The sequence below is a fragment of the Schistocerca serialis genome, chromosome 1, assembly GCF_023864345.2.
Source record: "Schistocerca serialis cubense isolate TAMUIC-IGC-003099 chromosome 1, iqSchSeri2.2, whole genome shotgun sequence".
Taxonomy (NCBI): domain Eukaryota; kingdom Metazoa; phylum Arthropoda; class Insecta; order Orthoptera; family Acrididae; genus Schistocerca; species Schistocerca serialis.
Genome location: NC_064638.1, coordinates 140,619,679 through 140,646,560, shown reverse-complemented (window position 1 = coordinate 140,646,560; position 26,882 = coordinate 140,619,679). Strand labels below are relative to the sequence as shown.

General features: G+C 43.0%; 1 protein-coding gene across 1 annotated transcript in view; it reads left to right on the top strand.

Annotated features, from left to right (window-relative positions):
* Positions 1-24,161, top strand: part of LOC126456429 (tyrosine-protein phosphatase non-receptor type 23-like) — a 91,885-nt gene extending 67,724 nt beyond the window's left edge. The window contains exons 2-5 of the mRNA XM_050092212.1: positions 4,439-4,753; positions 8,962-9,180; positions 20,136-20,249; positions 22,057-24,161. Coding sequence (XP_049948169.1) covers positions 4,439-4,753; positions 8,962-9,180; positions 20,136-20,249; positions 22,057-22,263 — 855 coding nt within the window. The 3' untranslated portion in view covers positions 22,264-24,161. The remainder of the gene's footprint in view (positions 1-4,438; positions 4,754-8,961; positions 9,181-20,135; positions 20,250-22,056) is intronic.
* The last annotated feature ends 2,721 nt before the right edge of the window (positions 24,162-26,882 follow it).

Here is a 26,882-nt window from a genome sequence, read left to right as displayed (position 1 = left end):
TCCCACGATATTCAAAACAAGATCATTGATCTACTAGGAAAGTCTGTGTTGAGAAAGGTATTGACTTCAGTCAAGAAGTCTGAACATTTTTCTATTATGGTTGACGAAACAAGTGATTCTTCGATTCACAAACAAGTGTCAATTTGTATTCATACTGTCGATGATTCCTTAATCATCAATGAAGACTTTATTGCCTTATACGAGACCTGCAACACTGAATCACAAACTCTGTTTAGTATTTTAAAAGACGTTTTTGCTCGTCTTGATTTGTCAATGGATAACTTAAGATGACAGTGCTATGATGGTGTCTCGAATATGAGAGGTAAGTTCAAAGGACTAAAAAAGTTAATTTTGGATATACAACCAAAAGCATGTTACTTGCACTACACTGCTCACAGTTCAAACTTGGCAGTTGAAGACAGTTTCCGCCATCTTACGTCCATGAGGGCAATTATGGCTTTAGCCAAGGACTTAATAAACCCGTAAGGGAATCCAACAAAACTTTTCAGAAGCATACGCTGTGAGAGCGCCAACGACCAAGCTGGTCTACGACCCCTTTGCCCGACTCGATAGACTATGCGAGCTTCTAGTATTTTGAGAACATTCAAAAACTTTGAAGACCTTCTACTGGTTTTTTTTTTTTTTTTTTTTTTTTGAAACATTTTCTGCAGAGGCCAAACAGAGGCAGATTACAAATGTGTAGGCTATCTTGAGTCAATGTAACAATTCAAGACTTATTTCTTTTTACGTCTTTATTGCCAAGCTATCAACCCAGTACAGGACGTTAATAAAAAAAAATTCAGTGTCCTCATCTAAGTGTTGCTGATCTGGAAAAAAATGAGGGTTTCATTTGTATATTGAATGGAAGGTGTGATAGTTCTGAACACTTTTGGGAATTGTGTTTAAAAGAAAAACCTTCACAAGTTGAAGATCCTTCGCTTCTTCAGAATCGAAGTATACCAAAGAAGTATGAAAACAACGAAGCCAGCTCACCGCAAACTTTCAAAACCCCAGAGGAATATTACATAGCTATTTACATTGAAGTTTGTGAAACGGTGCGATCTTGCATTACTGAGCGGTTTGCTTCAACTGGACTCACACAGGTCATTGCAGTTGAACAAGAGTACTTGCTTTTAGTAAACAGAGGTGAAACAAATTTGAAAAAATCAACGAGTTTTTCAAAAATGACCTAGACATTGACAGATTGCGCGTACACTTGAATATGTTAGCCGATATCGCTAATAAAAAGCAACTGGTCTTAAAGAATATGCGTGATGTAAGAGAATACATTACACAAGAGCCTGCAATTGGAGAAATGGTGTGTGAAGTAGTGAATTTCAGTCTTTTCAGAGCTATATATTTACTGATCTGCCATAGTCTATAAGCACGATTATTACCGTAAATTAAATTTTTTTACGAAAATACCGTGCCTGTTTATGTTTTATTTCTTTTTTCAAAGCCAAAAAATGTGTCAGGCTTCTCGAGCCTCCTAGAGTGTCGAGTTATCGAGAGTCCAGTTTTCGGGGTTCTAATGTTGATCATATGACTCTAAAATGCTTGAAACAACTTTAAAACTCACTATTTTTCATCTAAAATTTAGAAAATTTGCCGGGGCAAGACCACCAGTATGCCGCCCCCCCCCCCTCCCAATATATTTTATAAGTCGGCGCCCCTGTTCCTATCAATTGTTTCTTTAGTTATTGTCAAAGTTTTGTTGTCAGTGCCCAATTCTTCTAGTGCACTGAAAAGTGTTTGCCTGTCTATGCAGTCGTAGGCTTTCTTGAAATCTTGAAAGATTACAGTATCGTCTTGTAAATGGTATTAAACTTTCATTTCACTCGAAACTGGTGTCCATCGTTAACAGTAGCATGAGGTGTGTCCCAAGGAGATACAAGGTTGTACTTGTTGTGGCATGTAAAAAAATAGCCTCCGAATGTAATCTTGAGGAATTTATTGCCATGCCTGAAACACATATTGTGTCAGTTCATGAAGACTGTTAACTTGTGGGTGGTAGGAAAGTATACGTCTTCCCATTGCATCCCAGACAACTTCTATGAGTGACAAAAAGGGGGACTGAGGAGATCAGTCAAGAATGCATGCATTCCTCAAGGAGCCTGTGCAGTGAATTTCAGAGTGGGGCCTTGCATTACACTTCTGAAATATTCCATTTGATGCCACGGTAGTGGTTCAAATGTGGGGACTTAACTGCTGAGGTCATCAGTCCTCTAGAACTACTTAAACCTAACTAACCTAAGGACATCACACACATCCATTCCCGAGGCAGGATTCGAACCTGCGACCGTAGCGGTCGCGCAGTTCCAGACTGTAGCGCCTAGAACCGCTCGGCCACTCCGGCCGGCTGCCACGGTAGTGAAGGCGTGACAACAGTTTACCATTCTTGTCACATACTGGGGGACATTCAGCCTGATTTCAGAAATTACTGAACTGGTCTGCTGTCGCACTCAATACCTGCCCACACCATGGTTCCAGGGGCTGGAGAGGTACGGGTCTCGAGAATCGTTGCTCCTGTGACCCTTTCAACAGTTTGTCTATAGACACGCTGGCGTCATAGACTCATCTCTAACACCACGGAACGCCACACACATCGCAGTTGCAAGTCTTTGTTGACTGTGGTATGGTGTCAATGGTAAACGACAGATGGCAACTCGAGATCTCTGTCCGGATTTCAACTGTTATCAACTGTCCTTTCGTCACAGCCAGTGGAACAGTGTTATAATCTTCTTGTGGTGTATTTATTTATTTGTTTGTTTAGAGTATGCTTACAGGACAGACAAATAATACTGCACTACGAACTAGCACCTAGGCCACGCATATAATATATTGATCCCTCCGTCATCACCAGGTACTCTGTTGGATCGCCAAGGAAAGTTCTCAGATGACATTCTTTAATGACACGGCGAATAGTCTGCTCTACAGCGCCTCGGTCAGAGTTTGGTGAAATTACAGTAAAACCCCAGCTAACCGAACCCAGGTCGACCGAAACCTAGGTTATCTGAATCAACTCAAAAAATATAAGAAGAAAAAGAAAGAAAGAAAAAACAAACTAACAGACAAACAGCATTCGTGGAAACAATTTGAGGCGAGAGTGAGCTGGGCTTCGGATACCGAGAAGAGGTGAAAGTCTGGCCCTGAACTGCTTACTCACCCATTGACTCACCAGTCTAAACAGAGCTGCACTGCATTTTTCTTCCAGTTGCGTGTTTATTTTTGTGCTATGCTATAAACAATGAAGTACAGTACGCTGTACATTTCGGAGCGACAGAAATAGATTTGCCGGTAAACTAACGTCCTACGATATTCCAAACCAACAGAACAGTATTCGACGGGAATACCGCGACATCCGGCGTGCAAACAGAGCAGAAATTAAGCCAGACGCTATAATGGCGGGCCCAGCGACATTGTCTGAGAAACAGCAATCGCGAACGCTCATTCCATGTCACCGACGGCTGGAGGCTAATATACTGTAAACCTAAAATGGCAGTTTTAATAAAGAACACAAGCCTACCATACAAAGCAAATGTAACTCATCAAGGTTCAGGAGTGTGGAACAACGGCTGGTCAATGGAATTAACAATATTACACCAACAGCCGTTATACTGATATTATCTTATTACGCAACCAGTTTCGACGTGACTGGAACGTCGAAACTCGTTGCCTAATAAAACAATACCAATCTAACAGCTGTTAGTATAATATTGTTACATACCAAACAAATTGATTTTTAAAATTTAACATTCAAAACTTTCAAAAATACGTACAATACAAAATATTGTAGTACACATTACATGTTCATGATTTAATTGAAGTATACTGATGTCCGATCTAATTTTGTTATATAGTGAATGAATTGGCATGTCTGAGGAGTGTTCTACTGTCCAGCGTAATTTACGCCAAGTGAATGGGGATAAAAATCTGCTGCGGTGCGCCCCACCTCGTAGCATTGATGTAAACTTGTAGTAGACAGGTAAGGGCTAGCTGTGCACTGCACACATTGTTTATCAAATCTGTATGTATTTAGCCCGTAAGGCAATTACGTCACGCCGGTTGCGCATGCGCTAAAGATCCTTAAAACGTGCACAACTGAAGATGTGCTCGCGATCCTGATGCCAAGTTTCACGGAGTCTAAAGGAGTAGCAATGTAGCATAGCGCGGTAGATTTGTGCCGTGTATTTCAGGTTACCGCATCTACGTTATGTTTCACAGCACTCAATGAAAAATAACCAATAAATCCGCAAGGTGTCAAAAGTTAGTGTGTTCACATGCTCTTAACAGCGGTCGCCACTGGTGAAGAATGTGCACGGCAGGAGAAGAATTGGTCTAGAAGCAAATCAAATGTTAATAAGGGCCACGCGAGACGGTGGTGCCTGCTATCACAGGGAGCTCGCGCTGAGTCTTGTGTTCGTCCTTCCTCCCGCAGGCCGCTCCGCTGTTGCTGTCACTGCTGCTGCTGTGGGGGGCGGCGCGCGCCCAGCACGGCCCCGGCGGCAACCCTGGCGCCGGTCCTGCCCCCGGCCAGGACGCAGCGCGTGCGCCACCGCCACCCGCCATCCTGCTGCACCGCCAGGCACTCACCACGGACGGCGCCTTCAACTTTGCGTTCCGCGCTGAAAACGGCCTGCAGCAGGGCGAGAGCATTGCGCCCGACGGCAGCCGCCGCGGGGCCTACTCTTACGTCGACCCTAACGGCCGGACCATCAGCGTGCGTTACACAGCCGGCAAGGACGGTTTCAAGGTAACTGTATCGTCCGAGCTCTCTCGCAGAATGCGGAAGCCGTGAGCTGTGATCGATAATGGGTTTATTTACTTATTTGTTATTTTCTTTTAGTCAGTCATTACACACAAGAACACACCAAATACTGCACACAAATTTGCACGAATGTAGCACATAATACACTCTAAAACAAAAAACGAGGCGCTACGGAGGAATTATCCGAATGGGACGGAAATCGGTAGATGTGCCGTATATCTACAGACAAACAAACGATTACAGTTTCAGACAAACTGGATAATTTATTCGTGAGCAAGAGCTTCACAAGCTGAGCAAGTTAATAACGCACTGGTCCACATCTCCCCTTCAAGCAAGTAGTTATTCCACTTGGTATAGATTGCTAGAGTCGTCGGATATCCTCCTGAGGGATGTAGTGCCAAACTCTGTCCAATTTGTACGTTAGACCATCAAAATCTCGAGCTGGATGGAGGGTCCTACCCTTCATGCTCCAAACGTTTTCAGTTGGCGACTCCTGCGACCTTGCTATCCAGGGTAGAGTTTGGCATGCACGATGACAAGCTGCACAAACTCTCTCCATGTGTGGGTGGACATTATCATGCTGAAATGTAAGCCCAGAATGGCTTGCCATGAAGGACAGCAACACGGGGCATAGACGATCGTCAACGAACTGCTGTCCTGTAATGGTGCCATGGATGACAGCCAAAGGTGTCATCCATGAAAAGAAATGGCATACTAAACCATCACTCCCGGTTGTGGGGCCATATGGCAGGCGACAGCTAGGTTCGTATCCTGCCACTGTGTGGGGCATCTCCATACACGTCTTTGGCCTGGCATCTCATTGACTGGTGTAGAATTGTCTTTCGTGACGAGTCCCACTTCAATCTGAGCCCCAATGACTAGCGAAGACATGTCTGGAGACACTCCAGACAGTGGTGGGATACCAATCTGAATGTCACCTGCATTACAGCCTGACAACTGGGATTTATGGTCTAGCATACCATTTTTTTTCATAACAGGACCCCTTTGGCTGTTAATTCACAGCAACCTTACAGCACAGCAGTATGTCGACAATATTCTACGCCCTGTTTTGTTGCCCTTCATGGCAAGACTTCTTGGGCTTACATTTCAGTAAGATAATGCCTGTCTGCACACAGCGAGAGGTTCTACTGCTTCTTTCGTGCTTGCCAAACCCTGTCTTGGCCAGCAAGGTCGCCGAATATCTTCCCAATTGAGAACGTTTGGAGCATTATCGGCAGGACCCTCCAACCAGCTCGGGATTTTGCCAATCTAATGTGCCAATTCTGCAGAATTTGGCACAGTATCTCTAAGAAGGACATCAACAACTCTACCAATCAATGCTAAGCTGAATAATTGCTTGCATAAGGGCCAGAGGTGGGCCAGTGTATTACTGACTTGCTCAATTTGTGAAGCTCTTTCTCTTGAATAGATCATCCAATCTTTCTGAAATTGTAATCATTTGTTTGTCGATACATGCACATTACATCAAACGATTTCTGTTCCATTAGGACAATTTCTTCATGGTGCGTCATTTTTTTGTCTTAGAGTGTATTTTAACATAATTTCAAATGTGTTAATATAACTAAGCAGTATGGAATTTAGGGGTGGTGGTGGTGATGGGGGCGGGAGGGGTGTTCTACACAAACAAAACAAATTGTAATAATTTTTAAAGGAAAGAAAAAACTACTTCTTCATCCTATTGTTTGGCGATATGGTGCACATATATATATGTTCATCTGGAATCCAGAAAGCACATGCTATTGTTCTACTACACTATGCTGTATTGCTGGATCACCGATTTTTCAATTTATAATCCCAATCTACACTACTATACAACACTAAATTACGCAGAAGTACATTACACTACTGTGCTTGATATCAGACCAAAGCTAGGTACCTCATTTGTCTGAACATCTAGGCCCCAGCATGCTGAGGCACAACTCAGGATTCACAGGGGCTGTGTTTCTTTTCCACCCAAAGTTCAGAGATTGGGTGATGGCTGTCAGGATCTCAGGATATCCTTCCTCGTCCTCCTGAGACTCATCTCCTCACTGCTTGCGGAAGGTCATTGTAGCAGGATGTTCTGCCACGGCACATCTTTACTGTCATGGTGTATGGCCTCTTCTTACTTGTCTCTCAACCATGTACGCTCGCAGTTCATAACCTGATATTCTAGAGAGTTCAATCTGTGCCACAGTTGTATTGTATTGTATGGAACTGGGGACCTAGAAACGGCGGAGAGGCTTTGTCCCTGCCGTAGCCCTCAGTGGTTCACAACCCAACACCAGGCTACAGCAGTCCACTCACCCCACCTCCACCCCACACCAAACCCATGGTTATTATGCACTTCGGCCCCCAGTGGAGCCCCCGGGAACATCTCACACCAGATAAGTGTAACCCCAATGTTTGGGTGATAGAGTAATTATGGTGTATGCATACACGGAAAAAGTGTTTGTGCAGCAATTGCCGACATAGTGTAACTGAGGCAGAATAAGGGGAACCATCCCTCATTCGCCAAGGCAGATGGAAAAACGCCTTAAAAACCATCCACAGACTGCCGGCACACCGAACGTCGACACTAATCTGACGGACGAATTCGTGCCAGGGACCAGAATGCCTTCCCGCCAGGAAAGCAGTGCATTAGACCACACAGCTCATTAGGTGGGCTGTGCCACAGTTGCTAATTCCTTATTATGTTATAGGCCACTGTACTACCAGAAAAGTTGCTGTCCTGATCTGTAAAATCTTGTTAACGGCTCACTGCCAGATGATGGGGTTAAGGATGCCAATTGCTCCAAATTTAAAAGTATTTGTGGTGAGTTGCCATGTTTTTAATAAGTGGGCCATGTCCCAACAGCTCCTTTGATCAGAAGGAAGTATGTTGTTCTGGATCTTTCCTTTATGTTAGGAATGAACTGGTAAGTTCTCCACCCTGTTTCTGCCCTGTCCCAGATATCTTGCTATTCTCTATCAATGCATTCCTTTATTTCTTTATTCGATTTGGCTCTATTCATCCTTTCAGAGCTAGTATTGTGCACCTCTCTTTCATACAGCTAGCTCCATAGGTAGGAATCCTAGTATCACCAGCAGCACCTCAGTTGGTTTTGTCCTACACATGCTTGTCAAGTGTCAAGTGCAAGAGTACACTTCTCTGTGCTTGCTGTAGAGCCTGTACTGTCCTTACCTTTCTGGCTTTATGCACCCAAACACTCAACCTGTAACCCTCAGCAGCGATTAAGATTGTGCTGTGAAACATTTTTATTGTACTTAATGGCAGCTGAAAACTCTAACCAGTTGTTACTGTTTTGTTTAGGATTTTAACGCCTGTCTGGCAGACAGTATGCACGAAAGTTCTGCTTTTCATCAATGTTAATTCAAAGATACCTACATAAATGGATGATAATTTTATTTCTCCTCATTCCTATTAATAAATTTCACTATTTACTTTTTGTTTAGGTCCCTTCATCATAATTTTGAATGCATAACTACTAAATGAATTGTTACTGAAAAAGAGGGTAATTGATCCATATCTTTATTTGTCACTTCGTTTATTTTTTGCCCTACTTCTCTAACCTAGATTAGATTAGTGAAAACTAATTGAAAATTATTTTTGTTTTTATTGGCTGATCATTTATCTTCAGTATGTGCCAAATGTAACTAATTTATATCGCTTCTTTATCATTACATTCTACTTCAATGGCACTCTGTACAAATTTCTAATCATGTAATAATAGACTATGATAACTATATTTTTCCTTTCAGCCTGTCAGGGAATTCCATGGTTATATTATATTACAGTGATGAATAGTACTGTAAACTAGATATAAAGGAATTAAATACATTAGCTGCCAGTAGACATTGATTTATATCAATGGGTCAAATTGAAAATTTGTGCTGGATTGGGGTTTGAACCTTGGTCTCCTGCTTACTAGGCAGATGTGCTGACCACTACGCCATCTGGACACATGTTTGATCCTGATTCTGCACAAATTTTCAACTTGTCCCATTGATATAAATCAGTGACCACCAACAATTAATGTCTTTTAATTCCTTTGTGTCTTGATTCATAGAGGCTGCAGGATCAAAATGATGTCTGCTATTTCAAACAAGTCAGGCTACAAATATGATTTAACAGCACCTTCAACGATACTGTTGCATTATTACTTGTTATTGAGAGACAATTATGTACACAGGTGCTGGAAGGCGAGCCATCACCTGGTGCTGCTGCATCACCTCAGCAGTTGCAGGCTCGACCACAGCCTCAGCTGGCATACCAGCAGCAGCCACAACCACAACTGGCCTATCAGCCACAGCCACAACTGCGGCCTCAACCACAGCTGGCATACCAGCCCCAGCCACAGCCACAGGCGCAGCTTGCATACCGTCAGCCACAGCAGCCAGCAGTCTACCAGGTACTCTGCTGCCATCTTTTCCAAAACAACCAAAGCAAAATTTTAGACCTAATAATTCTACAGAAGCAACAACAGTTATATAATACACCCAGTTCCTGAGATCAAAGAAGTGAGACATTTCACAATGGATGTTGGTTCGTTGCTAACTGCAAATGGCCCGACGCTGTTTACCAGCATGCATCCTTGTTGAATCTCAAACATTATAAGACGAACCTAAATTGTCTTTCAATCATTATCAGATGAGATAATTCAATTCTCTCGTATTACTGGAGGCCCATCATCTTTAGTATGTGTATGGTTGTCTTTTCTTGTAGCGCATAAATACAGGTATTCCTAACAGAGTTTTTACTTCAACTGGATTTGTCCGATGAGCATTCCTTTCTCGGGAATAATGTCTCTACTCTTCAAATATCTTCTTATTACTGTATACAGCAATGCTAGAGAACTCATTGTTGAAAAGCATTCCAGCAGTCCATTAGTGTTCTCTGTGGCACCTTCCACACCTGGTAAGTGACTGACAATGTTTTGCATAGTCAACATTTTATGATGAACACACTTGACAATTTTGTACAAGTTTTTCTGCCTTGAAAACATTTGTCAACATGATTATCACTATCACTAGAGTCCACTTCTTGCTCACTGATTGTGTTTTCTGTTCATGTTTCCACGCCATCTTCTTCCACCGGATTCATCATCTTCCTCTATAGCTGGAAAGCAGTGTGTACCTGTCACATGCATTTTCCAGACTTAAGAACTTCTATGAGGCCATTTTAACTGTTACCAACAGCTATTACTAACAAATATTAAAAACTACTAGATTAAATAAAAACAGAATATTTACCTTTAGTGTAGTGAAGATCACATGGAATCTAGTAAGCTCCAGTGATGCAACACTGGGAACGTCATCTTCTCTCCAACACTGTATTGTAACTAATTTGGTATATGAAAATGAAGTCCCATGCTTCTTGACAGACCATAAGGGAACAATGCAGGAGACCCGCACCGCTGTACTATGCAAGGTCCTAATGCAGGTGGTTTGCTGTTGCCTTCCTCTGACCATAATGAGGATAAATGATGATGATGAAGACACCACAATAATACCCAGTTATCTTGGGGCAGGTGAAAATCCCTGTCCCCACCGGGAATTGAACCTGGGATCCCATGCTCGAGACGCGAGAACGTTACCACGAGACCAAGAGCTGCAGACTTAATTTGGTGTAGATGAGCAAAATTATGTGAATTTAGTTAACTGGAAGGTATATGGCGCCACTAGTCTGCCAGTGTGTCTGTTAAACAATAATGAGTAAATAGTGTGCCTGGCATTGTAAGATTCCATGTGATCACTCCAAGGTTAATTTGGGCTTCATCTCATGGCCTTAATACCAGTCACCATAATCTCTGTTAAATTTTGTTGCCTTTTAAAACTTCAAACATAGATTCTGTGAAGGAGAAAGCTCAAGACTACTAATGCCAGCCGCATACTTTTATATTTATTATAGGCTGACATATATTCATCTCTTCCTCCATAATTCCCTCTTAAAGCAGGCCTTTATCTAACATCTCATACTGACTTCCTTGTACTTCATCCTGCCTTAGGAATATTTTCTCATCGCTCTTTTGTATGATGAGCTGTCTCAAGTATTTCTTGCCCTCTTGGATTAATTCTTTATTGATGGCTTTTTGCACGTTCTCTCTTCAGTTCCTATATTGTTACTACTGTCTTACCTAAATTTTTTTTTTAAATAGTTTTTTCCTCCCTACCTTTGTTATCTACAATGTTGACTGCTTCCTCCATCCTCACATAAAATATTCAAATTACATCATCCTCATCAGACTCTGTTTCTCCCATGTCAATTTCCTTTTCTTCTCATTTCGCCCCTGCAGTTGAAGATGTAACTATTTTGTTATCTGTGCCGTCACCTCATAGTATTTCTTTCCAATCATCTTCCGTTGAGTCATTTTCTAATTCCTCTTTGAACTCTAGCCTGTCTAAATCCTCTTCACTGTCTGGCTCATCTTTCTCCAGTACTTTCCCTATTACCAACTTATCCTACAATATCTTCCAGTCCACCTGAAACCATATTGCATAATTTCTCTTCCCATTTGGCTAATGTCTCTTTTGGGCACTTATTTTCCACCTGAGCCACATTATCAACTTTAATTGCATTCTCTCACTGAGATCTGTTTTCCAGTGTATTGTTTACAGACTTGTGATTGATTTCCTTCTCCTCTTTCCCTATGATCAAATAGAATTTCAATGAGGGATCCCTAGACAACTCTTCTCCACTGATTCCATAAACATCAACAATTACTTGTTTAATTCATTCTGATTAACCATTCTTCCTTCCTCTTCTAAATTCCGTGAAATATGTGTCTGTACATGTGCCCGGTTTCACATGACTCACAATAAATAAACTCACCCCAATTCTGATAGTTCTTTTTCTATTCAATTTTGACCTCCTACTTTTCTTTACCAGTACACACCACCAGTAAAACTTATTTGACCACTTCTTATTTTTGACCCTAGATGAGCCTTTTACTGATGGGGAGAGTTGTTTTACCGATAAACTCTAATTATATCCACCTCAATAATATCCTCGACCTCTTCCTCCTCTCATTCCTGTACACATCGAAACACATCTCATTCTAAAAATATTATCTGCTTTCTCTTCTCTGGGTCTCCCTACTATACCACATATCTATCTTATTATTAGACTCAAAAATGGCTCAAAATCAAATTTCATTAGACTCACATACTTTTACACTTTTCTCGGTAACCTCTACTGTATGGAATAGATTAAATGTTTCTCACACATTGGCAGATTTATATTATACACAATTCTACACAATCTTGCACTGTATTCCTTCATGGAATAGCATGAATTTTGTCAATACTCATACTGATGATTCTTGGAACCACAATCATTGCTCTCCTTGTTGATCTTTTTCAACCAATATTTAGCCCTGAATTGCTTAATCAAGTCTCAGAATGTATTGCTCCCTCCTACTGCTTTAACTGCCACTCTCAAACATCTCCAGCAACTGAAATTTTTTTCCTCAGTATCAAGCTCCTACATTCATTTATGAGTACCGCTGGAGGCAGGTTACATTTAGAATAAAATTTCTAATCATGATTGGTAACCCCTTGATGCCAATTAGTGATACTCCAAGGATGGCTCCATCCCGTAGTACTATTTTCCAGTGATTCTACTTTTACCTGGATTCCAGAAGTATCTATCCTTAAACTGTACTACCTGTTCCCCAAATTTCCTGTCAACTTGCTTTATAGTCCCCTCCAGAACACTAGCCTCTTCCTTCCATCATTTCAGAACAAATTTTAGAAATCTCTTTCTCAAGATTTTCTTTCATTGCTTCCCAAAGGTTCATTATTTTGATGGTCAGTTTCTCATCTACCTCAGCTATCTGTCACGTTAAACTGACTTCAGTTACATCTATTTGCTGATTAACCTTCTTTTTAACAGATTTGACTTCCTTGCTGACTATCTCAATTTACACTTCAAAATCCGTTAATCCGTTTTCGTGGCAACGAAATCCTTCAAGAAGTCTAAGCCTCTTCATAGATTCCCCCATCTCTACTCTCTCCTTATAGATTAAGGTCTGCCTTTAGAAACCTGGTATTACCTTGCATTGTATTATCTAATACTTGTTGCAGCATTACATTTGTGTCCATGTACCAATGATTACCTCAGTCTGACTTTCATCTAAATAATCTGGTTCATCTTTGACTTCTACTGTACCCTCTGGCCTCTCCTTCTTCACTCCCATTCAACCTGATCTCCACGCACGATGACAGAACAGCAACAACGAAAGACAATTCTAAACTTCTTGCAAGAACTCAAGCCCACACTTACACAATAATAACAGAAGTGTTGTAACTGCGACTGGGATGGTCGAGGGGTTAAAATGACAAAAGTGCGGTGGGACCCGCGGAGAGGCCCACGAACAACAACACAACGGGAGAGGACGGACACTACCAATGAAGGACAGAACGAACAACAACAAGATCGAACAACGGAGTCACAGAAAACATAACAAACACGTCTACTCATACACAGAACACGTAAGTAAGCTGTCTAATGCGAGGGGATGTGTCCACAGATGTACGCGAGGTTAGACTGACTGGCTGAGTGAAAGGTAGGCACTTAAGTACTCTATCAGGGGTGCTGCTATTGGCCGCTGGAACCACGTGTTCCACTGTGGCGCCCTCACACTAAAAGCGGGCCAGGAGGCACGCGCCGCCACAGCTTACGACGCGATGGTGCAGAGACATCTAGGGGTCTTCGACGTCCATGATGTCTGGTGCGGATTCAAATTCCGCGGCACGCGGTACCAGATCCCTCCCCCCTGAAACTTGTGCGTAGGGGCGGAAACGTCCCAGACGGTGCCGAGGTGGGCAGCAGTGGGAAGAGGAACTGGGTGCATCAACCGCAACTGGCAGGGAGGAAGGGACGCCGATCCAGAGACCAGGGCAGGGGAGGGAGCCGCCGATCCACCCGGAGGCGGAGAGGGCCGGCGGCAGGCCCGTGGGGAGACGGCAACCGTGGGCAGGGGCGGCGACTCGAGGACCACGTCCGTACCCGAAGGAGGTAGAGAAACGGGTGGCGGCAGCGCGAGTCCCGTGGCAGCACGAGGGCAGAGCTGATTATGATGGTGGTGCTCCAACCCTTTCGATGTCTGCACCAACGTCACACGCCGCCCAAGGGGCCGCGACGACCGTGGCGGGTGTCCAACTTGCCTTGCGCCTGTACTTGCGGGCCCACACGGCCGTGCCAAGGGTATAACGCTGCGAGGGCCGGGAGGAGGATGGCATCAGCAAATGGAGCACGGTCCGCGGCTGCCGCCTATGAAGAAGCTCTGCCAGACTGCGTCTGTCAATTGGCATAGTGCGATAGGTGCTCAAAAACAGGGTAAGGGCGACGCGGTTGGAGATGGTATTGACTGCTTTAGTCAACTGTATTTAAAAGTGCGGACAAGCCTCTCTGCCGCGCCGTAGGACGAAGGGTGGAAAGGGGGGCTACGGATATGTTTGATACCGTTGGCCAGACAGAAGTCGTGGAAGGAGGACACCTTGAATTGGGGACCATTATCGGAGACCAATGTGTGTGGCAGGCCCTCAATGGTGAGAACCTGGGCCAGGGCCGTGAGTGTAGCCTCTGTGGTGGTGGATGCCATGCAGACAACATATGGGTATTTGGACTAGACGTCAACGATGAGTAACCACATGGACCCCAAAAACGGGCCCAAAAAATCAATATGGATGCGATCCCAGGGCCGGCGAGGCACAGGCTATGGTGCAAACAACTGAGGGGGGCTTGCCTGGTGACATGCACAGACAGTGCACCCATGGACCAGGCACTCAATATTGCCATTGATGCCGGGCCAATACACATGCCGGTGAGCCAAAACTTTCATATGGGACATAACCCCAGTGCCCGCGGTGTAACAAACCGAGCACCTGAAGCTGCAATTCTGGAGGGATGACCACCCTGTCGGCATCCGACTCCATGGCCAACAGAAGGACATCATCGACCACGGAGAGCCTGTGGGTCAGGTGGCGCCAGGGGCTGAAATTGGACTGCATCTGACGAGTAACATAGGACGGCCACCCGTGGACCACATAGTTGAGAACCTGCCGTAAGACAGGATCGCGGCGGGTAGCTGCAGCAATGTGAGCAGCCGTAAGAGGCATACCGTCCAGCGCATTCTGGTGGGTGGAATCAATGTGAAAGCAGAGGACCTCCTGCTGGTCAAAGGCAGGATCGAAGCCTTCTGGGAGACGTGACAAAGCGTCCACATTAGCATCGTGGGCAGTGGGCTTATACCGGATGGTGTAAGTGTAATTACGTAAAAACAATGCCCAGTGCTGGAGACGTTGAGCCGTCCGCTCTGGAAGGTGAGAGTGAGGTCCGAAAAGTGGAACCAAGGGTTTATGGTCCGTCAAGAGGGTGAACTTTGCCCCAAAGAGATAGGTGTGAAATTTTTGGACGGCGAACACGATCGCCAGGGCCTCCTTTTCAATCTGGGAGTAGTTCCGTTGAGCTGGGGTCAAAGTCTTCGAGGCATAAGCGATGGGCTGTTTGGAGCCATCGGCATCCCGGTGCGCAAGGACAGCCCCAACGCCGTATGCCGACGCATCAGCTGCCACAACCAAGGGGCGGTCCAGAGAAAAGGGAGTAAGGCAAGGGGGCGGACTTCAGCATTGCCTTTAAACGGAGAAAAGCATGGTCACAGGCTGAAGACCAAACAAAAGGTACTCCTATGCGATGCAAGTGATTGAGGGGTTGAGCAATGGAGGCAGCCTGGGGCAAGAACTTTAAGTAATAAGTAACCTTGCCCAAAAACACCTGCAGTTCAGATAAGTCCTTGGGACGAGGAAGGGCCTCAATGGCCGTGACATTATGACCCGAAGAGCGAATGCCATCTTTGCTAAGTTAGTGGCCTACGTATTCCACTTCTGGTTGAAAAAAACAACACCTGTCCACCCGACAGTGTAAACCAGTAGACTGCAGAGCGTGAAATAAGGCGCAGAGGTTTTGCAAATGTTCCTGGAGGGAACGCCTGGTGACTGAGATGTCATCCAGATAATTCACACAGGCAGGGATAGGCTGTGTAAGCTGCTCCAGGAATTGCTGGAAAATGGTCGGCGCCGAAGAGACACCAAAGGGAAGGCGCTTGTACTTACACAATCTGAAAGGTATGTTGATAACCATGATGTTCTGAGATTCGGCATCCATAGGGCCAATAGTGGTATGCCTCAGCCAGATTGATCTTGGAAAAATACTCTCCCCCGGCAAGCTTGGCAAGAAGGTCTTCCTGTCGGGGAATGGGGTAAGTGTCAACAAGGGACTGAGCATTGACTGTAGCGCTGAAGTCCCCACACAGCCGAAAGGACCCATTGGGTTTCCATATGACCACCAGTGGTGTCGCCCATGCACTGTACGTTAGAGGCTCCAGCACGCCAGTGGCCTGGAGCCGATCAAGTTCCTGCTTGACTGCTGGCCGTTAAGGCCACCGGAAGGGGCCAGGCCCGCAAAAAGCGAGGTTGTGCATCCGGCCATACGCTGATGTGCACCTGAAAGCCAGAAGCACATCCGAGATCCGGTGCAAACAATGACGCAAAAGCGGAGCACAGATCGTCCAAGTCCTGAAATGGAACAGTGGTGGAAACGACCTTAACTTCGTCAGAAATTGAAAAGCCAAACAGTTGAAACGTATCGAGGCCAAAAATATTTGAAGCCGACAGATGGTCGACGACAAAGAGGGTAAGGAGCCGGAGAACATGCTTGTATGTCGCCTGGACGACAAACTGCCCACGAAGGGGAATGGAACCGTCTCCATAGGTGACCAAATGGCGAGAGGGAGGCGACAACGCAGGAGAGCCCAGACGGGTAAACGTCACCATATTAATCAGTGAGACGGTGGCCCCAGTGTCGACCTGAAAAGTGACATCCTCTGTGAAAATGCGGAGTGTGGGGAAAAGCTTCTGCACTGATGGGTTATCCTGTGGGATGACTGATTGCACAGCATGGACGGTATCTGGAGGCCCAGGAGGGGCAGGACTGGAGTGAGTTGAGCGACTACGACAAATCAATTGGATGTGGCCCTCCTTGTTACACAGCATGCACGTTTTCCAGCGGTGGGGACAGTCAGCCTACGAATGGGCAGTAAAGCACTGTGGGCAAGATGGAAGTGGGCCGCACGACCGGCGACGAGGGGAGACCGAAGGTGCCGATGCCATAGAGACGTCAGACAATGAGGAGTCCCGACGGCGCTGGCCTCTGTCGGCTGGGCCACGTCGATGGCGCAAGGTTGGAACCCGCCCTGACACCGCGATTGCTGCCACCTGCGGTCATGCCATAAGAGGCTCGTTAGCCGCTTGAGCATTTTCAAAGGATTGGGCAATACGGAGAATCTCTTCCAAGTAGGGGTTGTCGAGTTTCAACGCTGCAGTATGAACCTCAGGATCGGGAGCCAGCTGAACCACCACATCTTGGATCAGGGAGTCCGCATACGAAGCCTTACACTGCTGATTGGTGCATGTAAAATCGCATCGACGGCTGAGACCTTGCAAGTCCGTGACCCAGGAACGATACGATTGACCAGGCTGTTTATGGTACTGGTGGAACTCCAGCCGAGAGGTGACCACATGGCAGCGTTGGGAGTAATAGTTTGTCAGCAAAAGGCAGATCTCCTGGAAAGAGAGAGCCACAGGATCTGACAACGGTGCCAACTTGCGGAGAAGAAAGATCGTGTCCGGAGAGGCCCAAGACAAAAACAATGATCGCCGCAAGGAGTCGTCCATGGCATGAAAAGCCGTGAAATGTTGTTTCATCCAATGTAAGTAGGTTTCCCAGTCCTCTTTAGCGTCACTAAAGGGTGGAAACGACAGCGGACGCGGGAAAGCGTCGGACATCCGAGGACTATGAAGCTGTTGCGGTAACGTGTACGGGGCATCAACTTTGTCCGTTAGCAACTGCAGTGACTTTTGTAAGATGTCTAACTGGAGCTGCTGCTGCTGCATGAGCTGCTGCTGTTGCTCCAGCAGACATACCAACTTCGCCTCCATACCAACAACGACCACCGTTTACCTCGTCGCCAAGATGTTGTAACTGCGACCAGGACGGTTGCGGGGTTGAAATGACAGAAGTGCAGCGGGACCTGTGGAGAGACCTGCGAACAACAACACAATAGGAGAGGACGGACATGACCAATGAAGGACAGAACGAACAACAACAAGATCGAACAACGGAGTCACAGGAAACCTAACAAACACGTCTACTCGTACACAGAACAAGTAAGTAAGCTGTCTAACGCGGGTGATGTGTCCACAGACGTATGCGAGATTAGACTGGCCGGCTGAGCGAGAGGCAGGCGCTTAATTACTCTATCGGGGGCGCCGCTATTGGCCGCTGGAACCACGTGTTCCACTGTGGTGCCCTCACACTAAAAGCGGGCCAGGAGGCGCGCGCCGCCACAGCTTACGGCGCGGTGGTGCAAAGACCTCTAGAGGTCCTCGACATCCATGACATCTGGTGCGGATTCAAATTCCACGGCGCACGGTACCAGAAAAAGTAGTGACAGCTTTTACTGATTTTACTGCTTACATTACTACTGAAAGAAATGCTACTGAGAATAAGTTTGGCTCCAGCAGCAAGCCTCAACACAGGTGTAACTGTTCAAGTGAATGACCATTACTACAGTTGTATGTATTTATGATGTCCAGTTACTTGAAGTCATCATGGTTCTGCTCTCCATGCAGTGATATCAAGCTGTGCATTACTTGCTCTCATCTTGAACCCTGCTCAGCGTTTGATCACAAAAGTACCAATGTTTTGAGTCTGCAATGTTTACGTCATTGGTAAAAGAAAAATACATAATTCAACAAACCAGTTATGAATATTATATTCCCAACCAGTGTTAGGCCTACATAAATAATGACCACTGTTAGATGGTGACACAGCAAGCTCATTCATTTATAGTTTGTTCCACGATATGGTAGCAATGTCGCATTAAATTGCCACCAGCTTTACAGTTGTGACTCTACCCTATACAGCCAAGACATTATGAGATGACGTATCTCTTGTCTCTGCCTGGAGTCCCCCAAATTGGCAGTAGAAGTCTCACCAATGACGGCGGCTGGAAATGGTGTGTTGGGCACCAAGATGCATTGTGGCACCTCACTCATGTATAGCCTCTTATCATGCGACTGTCTCTCTGAATGCATTTTTGTTCAAATAAGGGAACAAAAAGAAGTTGTTTGGTAAGAAATCAGCTGAGTATGGAAAAGAGATATAAATCAAAAGTTTTTACCTCATCAAACAATCAAATTTTTTATGTTCTGTATGACAGCAGGTATTGTCTTGATGACGCATGATGTCACATTTACAGTTGTTTTTGCTGATTTCATCAACCTCTTTTAAACAAACTGTTATATACCACTGGTCATGACAATGTCTTATGTAACCAAATAAACAAGCAATGATTATCTTGCAAGGTCATCATGAATGACCCACTTTAGTTGGGTCCCTTTTGTGTTGGCTGCTGCTTGATTTCTGGCTTATATGAATATATCCAAGTTAAATCTCCTGTTACAATTTTGTATATGGATTTTGCATTTTCTTGGTTGAATTTTTTGACCATCTGTTTACATCAATAGACACAACCACATTTTTGAGCTATGGGAAACTAGTGCAAAATCTATCAGAAACAGGTCTTTTTGTCTAAATGATTACACAAAAATGATTATATTGCAGTCTTCAATACTTCTAAGAGTGCATCTACTCCACAGTAAACCACATGCCAATCCTTTTCAACCATTTGTTCCGAAGGTGACTACCAAACAATAAATGAAGCGAATCAAGGCATTGTTGTTACTTTAGAACATGGTAAGAAATCATCCAGTGAAAAGTTTTACATGGAATTTCCATTTTTTTTTCACCGTACTACTACTTTAAATGGTCACAGTAAACAAACTACTTAGCCAATTCCTGAATTGCCAAAGTTTTTAACAACACCAAATGACACATTTTAAAACAATAGTAGCGTCACATCTCAATAGCATCATCTAGTGGTTGACTGCAAAAAGGTAAAAAAGTGATCTTCATATGTTATTTTAACCTTACATTTTTATTTTATGACTAGTATAAGTTAAGAAGCATGATTACTGTACAAACTTTTTATAAAGTCTCTGTGACAAAGTGGTGACTTAACTGCTAATTACAAGCAGCTGACCAGCGTGATACCTTAGGTTCTGTTTTGTTGTAGGAAACTTGAAAATGAATGCTGGAGATCCGAAATCACTAGTGATACATTTTAATATCCAAGTGGACTTGGTGCTGCAAACTAGAGACTCATCACTTGCTGTTACTCTGTGTCATCATGGAAATATTACAAGGACGTAAAAAGTAACTCATGCTTGTTGCTTTGTTCCACAGACAGCAGCTGCAACACCAAGGCCTCCACCATCTCCAGCAGCTTACCAACCAGCTGTACGTGCACAACCTCTGCCGTACCCACAGCCTGTGCAGCATGCACAGCCTCCATATCAGGTAATCTCCTGGAATACACACACTTTACATATTTAAATGCCATCTGTGTCTCCTGTTCAGTCAGCAACTTTATAAAAACTTCTTAAGATAATATAGATTATGAATATCTTGTCTGCATAGATTCATTATATTAATATTAAGCTCCAATGAAACAATTTTCCTACTGGCAACACCCAAAGCGGACAAAGATTTCTAAATGCCATTTTGAATTTTAAGAACTAGTTTGGAATTTCATGCGGCCTGTACCTTGCAGCAGGATTCTGTTTACAACGAAAGACGTACAAACTGCAATACAATGCACTGCAATGACAAATTGTTTAATCACTTTACTACAAACTGCATAGTGCCAATTTTATCCTTGGTTAATGTTTATTTAAACACAATAACACAGTGCCATCATTGTGTCCAAGGGAGTACTGAATTACATTTGTTTTATACATCTGGAAAGGAACAGAAACACAGTGATCACAGCTGGTGTAAGGAATCTACTTAGGTTTGTTTGTTATATTAGTATGAAGTTACCAACATGTGTTTTAAACATTGCATCAAAGAAATTATATCATCAAATAAAGGGCATAAATGTGTCTGGGACAATCTTATAACAGAAATAAATTCTATGAAAATCGGCCTTTGCAGCCCCTCTCAAATTATATAGAAATATTTTCCTAGTCATTCCTAATAAGACATTTGTTCTTAAATTTCATCATCATGTTTTGCTAAGAAAAGAATCTTAACACAAATGCCTCACCACATGAAGCACTGGTTGACAGCTAGTTTTGGCTCTCGAGTACCTCAGATTATGAATCCTCTGTGTACAGCCTACCCGAGTTCCATTTATACATGAACCTCTTGTTCTTGGCAACATAACCCTTTACCCCACTGCAGATGATGACACACAACATATGCCTGTCCTGGCACAAAATCGCTCTGTACAGAACCAACAACTTTTGTTGCCATCCTATCAATTTCATTAAAAGAGAAGATTCACATCACAATAAAATGGCCAACTGCTATTTTATATCCCTATTTTACCCTTTTTTAACGGTTCACCAATTATGTTTTATGCAGAGTTATAACTTTTCAGGAAAGATTAAAAATGATGGTCACATTCTGGGTCTCATACCCAAATTACAGAGAAGGCTGCCAGAATGTACCAAGTTTCCACAATATTTTGTGTACTGTGTACAGATTGTTATCAAAGTAATGGGTACATCTGAATATACAAGATTGATATATTTTCAGGCCAACTGTAGTCTGTAGTACAGCTGTGATTCATGCAGAATAGTTGTATACAACTTGTTAATATTACTTTCACGAGTTTTGTTCATTCTTTATTTGATGCAGAAACTAGTCTCATAAGTGAAGACGCTAGAGGAGATAAGCACCTGATAACTCATTTAAATGCACATAATGATGCTTTGTAAGGGTCCAATCACCTGACTACATAGAGGAAAAAAGGTCTAAACATCTTCGTTAGATGCAACAAAGAATAAACTAGTAATCATCACTTATCAAAAATTTAGTCTTTTGTTTTATGACAATATGATGTACATTCATTGAATTGTTAAATGATCATGATATTCAGAGAGCCTAATTATATTTCGTTATATATCTGTACAAAGCTTTCTAGTGGACTGAGCCCATTTGAAGATGGTAACTGCTTGCCGAAACTGGTAATGTGAATATTTTTTATAAGTGTGATGTAATAAATTATCATACAAATAATGATTACATATTTCCAATTGGCAATATGTCAGTTTTTAAAAAGATATAAGGGATATTCCAAATTTATTTTTACACTTGACAGGTCCAAGTAACCCCACGTCCAGCACCTCCTGCTCCCCAGGGCAGTTTGGGCCTCTTCCGCTCAACTGCTCCAGCTACATTTCCACAGCAGCAGCACCAACAACAGGCACCACAACTACAGCAGACACCCATAGAGGAACCCCAGGAGGAACAGGACAATGGTCCTCACAGTTTTGGACAGGGATACTCGTTTGAGTTTCAGGGATAAGTGATGGGTTGTTAACAGTCTGACATTATATTGAAGTGCAACATATGTGTTCGTGTTCGTGTGTGTGTTTGTGTGTGTGTGTGTGTGTGTGTGTGTGTGTGTCTGTGTTTGTGTGCACACGCGTGCACGAATTAACATGTGTGTCTGCATGTATATGTACATGCATTTATCCATTAAGTGGAAAAATGGGACATAAATTTCAAAATTGTGTCTAGTTGTTCACCTGGCTGGAATGGAAAATACCATAACTCATATTTTAAATTTTATGATGTTATCCTGTTTAATTAAATACCACATTACTTATATAAATTATGTTATCAGTGTTTTATTCACTGTAATATCAGTATAGTACTGAGAAATCCATTCTGCAGCAGCTATTGCAATATTTTTCTTATCAAATGACAGAATACATCTCTTCAACATTTTCTAAATTTGGCTCCAGAAATATTTATAGAAACAAGATCCTCTAATATTTTGGAAGTGACAAACCTTCTGTCTGGAAGGAACATGTGCAACTAACACCTAGCAGTGATCCATTTGCATACTTCTTATGCTCACGTACTGAAAAACAAGTTACTCAACATTCTGAGCCTTAAAAACAAAGTGAATTTTCTTCTTAGAATGATGAGTAAACTATATTTAAACAGCAGATTGACACATAGACTGTTAGATTTTAGCTACAGGATTAAGTCCTTTGGAGGAAAAGAAAGAACACACACACACACACACAAACACACACAGAGCCACTTTCATCTCTGTTGGCAGTCTACTATTAAATGCGCCATTGTTGAACTCTGCCTCTATCTCGTGATTAACAGTCTATTCTAAAACTCATACTGTTATTTAATCCTGGATCTTTCATTGTTGAACCCCAAGTATTTGCCATTTTGTATCATGAAATAAATGTAGACACAAAATGATGGCCAGAAAGAGACTTCACTATCAGCTCATTGTCAATCACTCACGGATCTATACAAAATTTGTCCATTTGAAAGCTAGACAATTACAGAATGAAGTTGTTGATCCCTCTGCTGTGATCTCACCTACATGGAGGAGTCAATCTTTCCCACAGTTGGATGTAGACTGTCTCTCTTATTACTTAATGTCCAATTCAAAATAATTTCATTCAACTGCCTCAAATCTTCCAAACTGCTTGTTTAACAGAGAATTGTGTTTCTGTTGCTCCCAGCCACTCATTAAGGAGAACCTCCCCTCCTTTATTAATTTCTCATCACTGTTGTATATGTCAATGAGTCAAGCAGTTAATTCGGATTTACTGTATATGTGAGAAAAAAAGTACTCTAAATGAAAATGTTATTGTGTCACTTATGCTTTGGTAGACTTATCATTTATTACATTATAAGTTATTGTATATTGTATTTCATTACATCATTGTGTTAACTGAATGGTACATTGTATGGAAAACTCATAGCCTTGACTTTTATGCCTAATGACCAGTGGCTAAGGCAGTTTTAAAATGAAAGGCAATTTTACCTTCAGACAATGTGCAATAAATACATGAGTAAACATTAAATGAGAAGCTTAACAACAACATTAAATTTTTAACACTTAAGTGCTTGATTTTCGAAGATATTAAGTTATATGATAGCTGTGGATTTACCATGTACAATAAGCAAAGTTATCTTACTTGAAATGACAGACATTGTTTTTTGGGAAGGACTTATCAATGTTGAACCTACTTTCAGCCCCTGATCAGAATTGTCAAAAACATGTGATAACATTAGTTGCTGTGAGCACAGATGAGGCAAGAGACAGACAAAGGCTCTTTGGTGCAGCAAAGGACATTTATTAGCAATTTAGAATTTATATTGTTGTTCTTTGGAAATTTAGTTAGTTAAGAGTTGAGTTTCAACAAAGAGACTTTCTAAAAACTTGTATTTGTGAGTTTTTGTGGTAGTTACATTTTTCACTGAATAATTACCCATAGTGGTGACCCTGATGTGATTTGATAAAGAAAAGAGTCAGAATTGAAAAAAAAAATTCTTAGTAAATGATAATGACAGATGCACCACCACGTTCGACTGCACTTAGTAAACAATAATGACAGATGCACCATCATGTTCGACAGGGATAGAAGGTAAGGCAGAGACAACCAACACTGCAACATCGTGCAATAGCCAAGAGTAATCAGCAAGACAGGTATAGTGCAGACTGACTGGGTGACGTCTAGCTTCCAACAGTCTGGCATAATCATCCAAAGATTTGGTTCATGCATATTGAGCGCCTCTTCCAGCAACATGGTAAGCATAAAGACGAAGACAAATACACAATAACCACAATGCATTTAGGAGGAGCAGTTATGGAGGAAATCTAAGATATTCTATGGCAATGTTCATACTTGTTGATAAATGAGACACTTGTGTGGCGTTACACTTTGTCGCCAACGATTTGGCTGCAAAGAGCTTTTGACAAGGAACAGATTAGTAACAGATCATCATCACAAATATTGTGAGCTTTAAGTGCTTTTACTGGTCCAAAGCTACTACCAGAACAGTTGTTATGAGTGTTGTGGCCACATAAATTATTGGTCAGCAACCATGCAGTTGTGGCAGATCATCAAGATTTGCCTTTGAGGGAATTAGCCCAGAAAATTGATGCAATAGTGTCTCTCTCCTCTGAAATTCCAGTAGGTGTCAAAAGGGAAAGTGTGGCCGATAGAAGTCATATAACAAACACTGAAGCAGCAAATGTCAACATGAAGTCAGAACCATGTGTAATGGGCACTGATGCAACAAAAAAAAGAGAAAAGTGTGGAGCAGTTGGAAGATCAGGTTGCATGGCTAAATTTGAAGCTGTTGGAACAAAAGAGCACATTTCACAATCACTACGAGTGTGATCCTGAACATTGGATACGGCAGCAGAAAGATAAGCAATGCAGATTTGACGCAACTTCATCACAGTGGTGCTGGTACCAGAGGCATTTTGGGGAAGCTGTTCATCCACGCATCAATCCTCATGGTCACCCAAATGCTGTAGAAGAACGTTAGAGGATGCCGATGTTCCTCACCAACAACATGTGCATTCAAAAAAGCAAGAGTGTGAGGTGCTATGCTAATGCAACACTGTCAGCAATGCAACAGTCACTGTGGTCGTTTGCCTGTGATAATATTTCTAGCCAAAATTTTCTTGTCGGTTCAGGGTTGGATGTGACAATCTATCCAAATGGCTGTGCATTACTATGAACAGATGAACAGACCAATTCAACACATGCTCACTTCAGATACCAACTCTCGCATTGACACTTATGGGGAACATATGATGACATTGGATCTAGAACTACTTCATGAAATTACATGGACATTTATAGTTGCCAGTGTTGCTAACCCTATACTCGGCATAGGTCTTTTGCTGCATTTTCATCTGTTGCCGAACTTGGCAAACTGCTGTCTGATAAAGTACTAGTAGATGAAGAGTCAAATGACGATGGGCAGTGGGTCAGGAACTTTTTGGTCAACAGAAAACATCATAGTCATTCAGGACAGCATTCTCTTCGGTCTTCTGCTACAGGAATTTTCATCTCTTTCTGTCAGGCCACCACTGATAGGAAGAGATATCACATGACAGTGCATCCTATCCACACTTCAGAGGGACAAACTGTGGCTGCTCAGCTGAGAAGGCTCCCAACTCACAAGCTCAAAGCAGCACAAGCAGATTTCGAAGAGATGCTGAAGACAGATATTGTGAACAGATCTAATAGTTTGTGGGGACCTCCACTCCACATGGTGTCCAAAAGAGATGGATCCTGGTGATTGTGTGGGGATTACGGGGCACTAAACATTTGTACAATTCCTGATTGGTACTCTGTACCTCTTGTGACTGATTTTAACAATGTCATCACTCAGGTTCAGATATTTAGCATTGTCGACTGTAGAAAGGCATGTGTACAAAGTCCAGTAGCACCAGAAGATGTGGAAAAAAACTGTGGTGACAACAACTTTCGGTCCTTTTCAATGCAACTTCATGCCTTTTGGGTTGCGAAATGTTGGACAAACATGGCAATGCTTTAAGCATGATGTGTTACAAGGTCTGACATCTATATTTTGTTACATGAATAATATCCTCATCTTATCTGTATCTATGTCACACACCTAACACAAGTTTTTCAGTGCCTGCAAGGGTATAGTATAGTTATTAAAGCAGCAAAGAGTGTTTTTGGCAAGACATGGATCCAATGTTTAGGATATTTAGTCTTGTCAGCAGACCTTCCACCACTTCTGGGATGGATCGCAGAGTGTTAAGATATACTTTTGCTGGTAACTAACAACGGGCTCCGCAGAACTTATGGAATGATCAATTACTACCTGCAACACACTCAACTGGAAAAGTAATAGGAACCACTTAATTCACTGCTTTCAGGCAAACATGCATCTGGTGGCTGAAAGTGAGTCGGAGCCCAATAAGTGAAAAGGTGTCCCACAAAGTCAAACAAGGTTTAGCACAAGCACCAATTTGGCTCATCCACACATTAATGCACTACTGGCTCTCATGGAGGAGGAGGAGATTAGTGTTTAACGTCCCGTCGACAGCGAGGTCATTAGAGACGGAGCGCAAGCTCAGGTGAGGGAAGGATGGGGAAGGAAATCGGCCGTGCCCTTTCA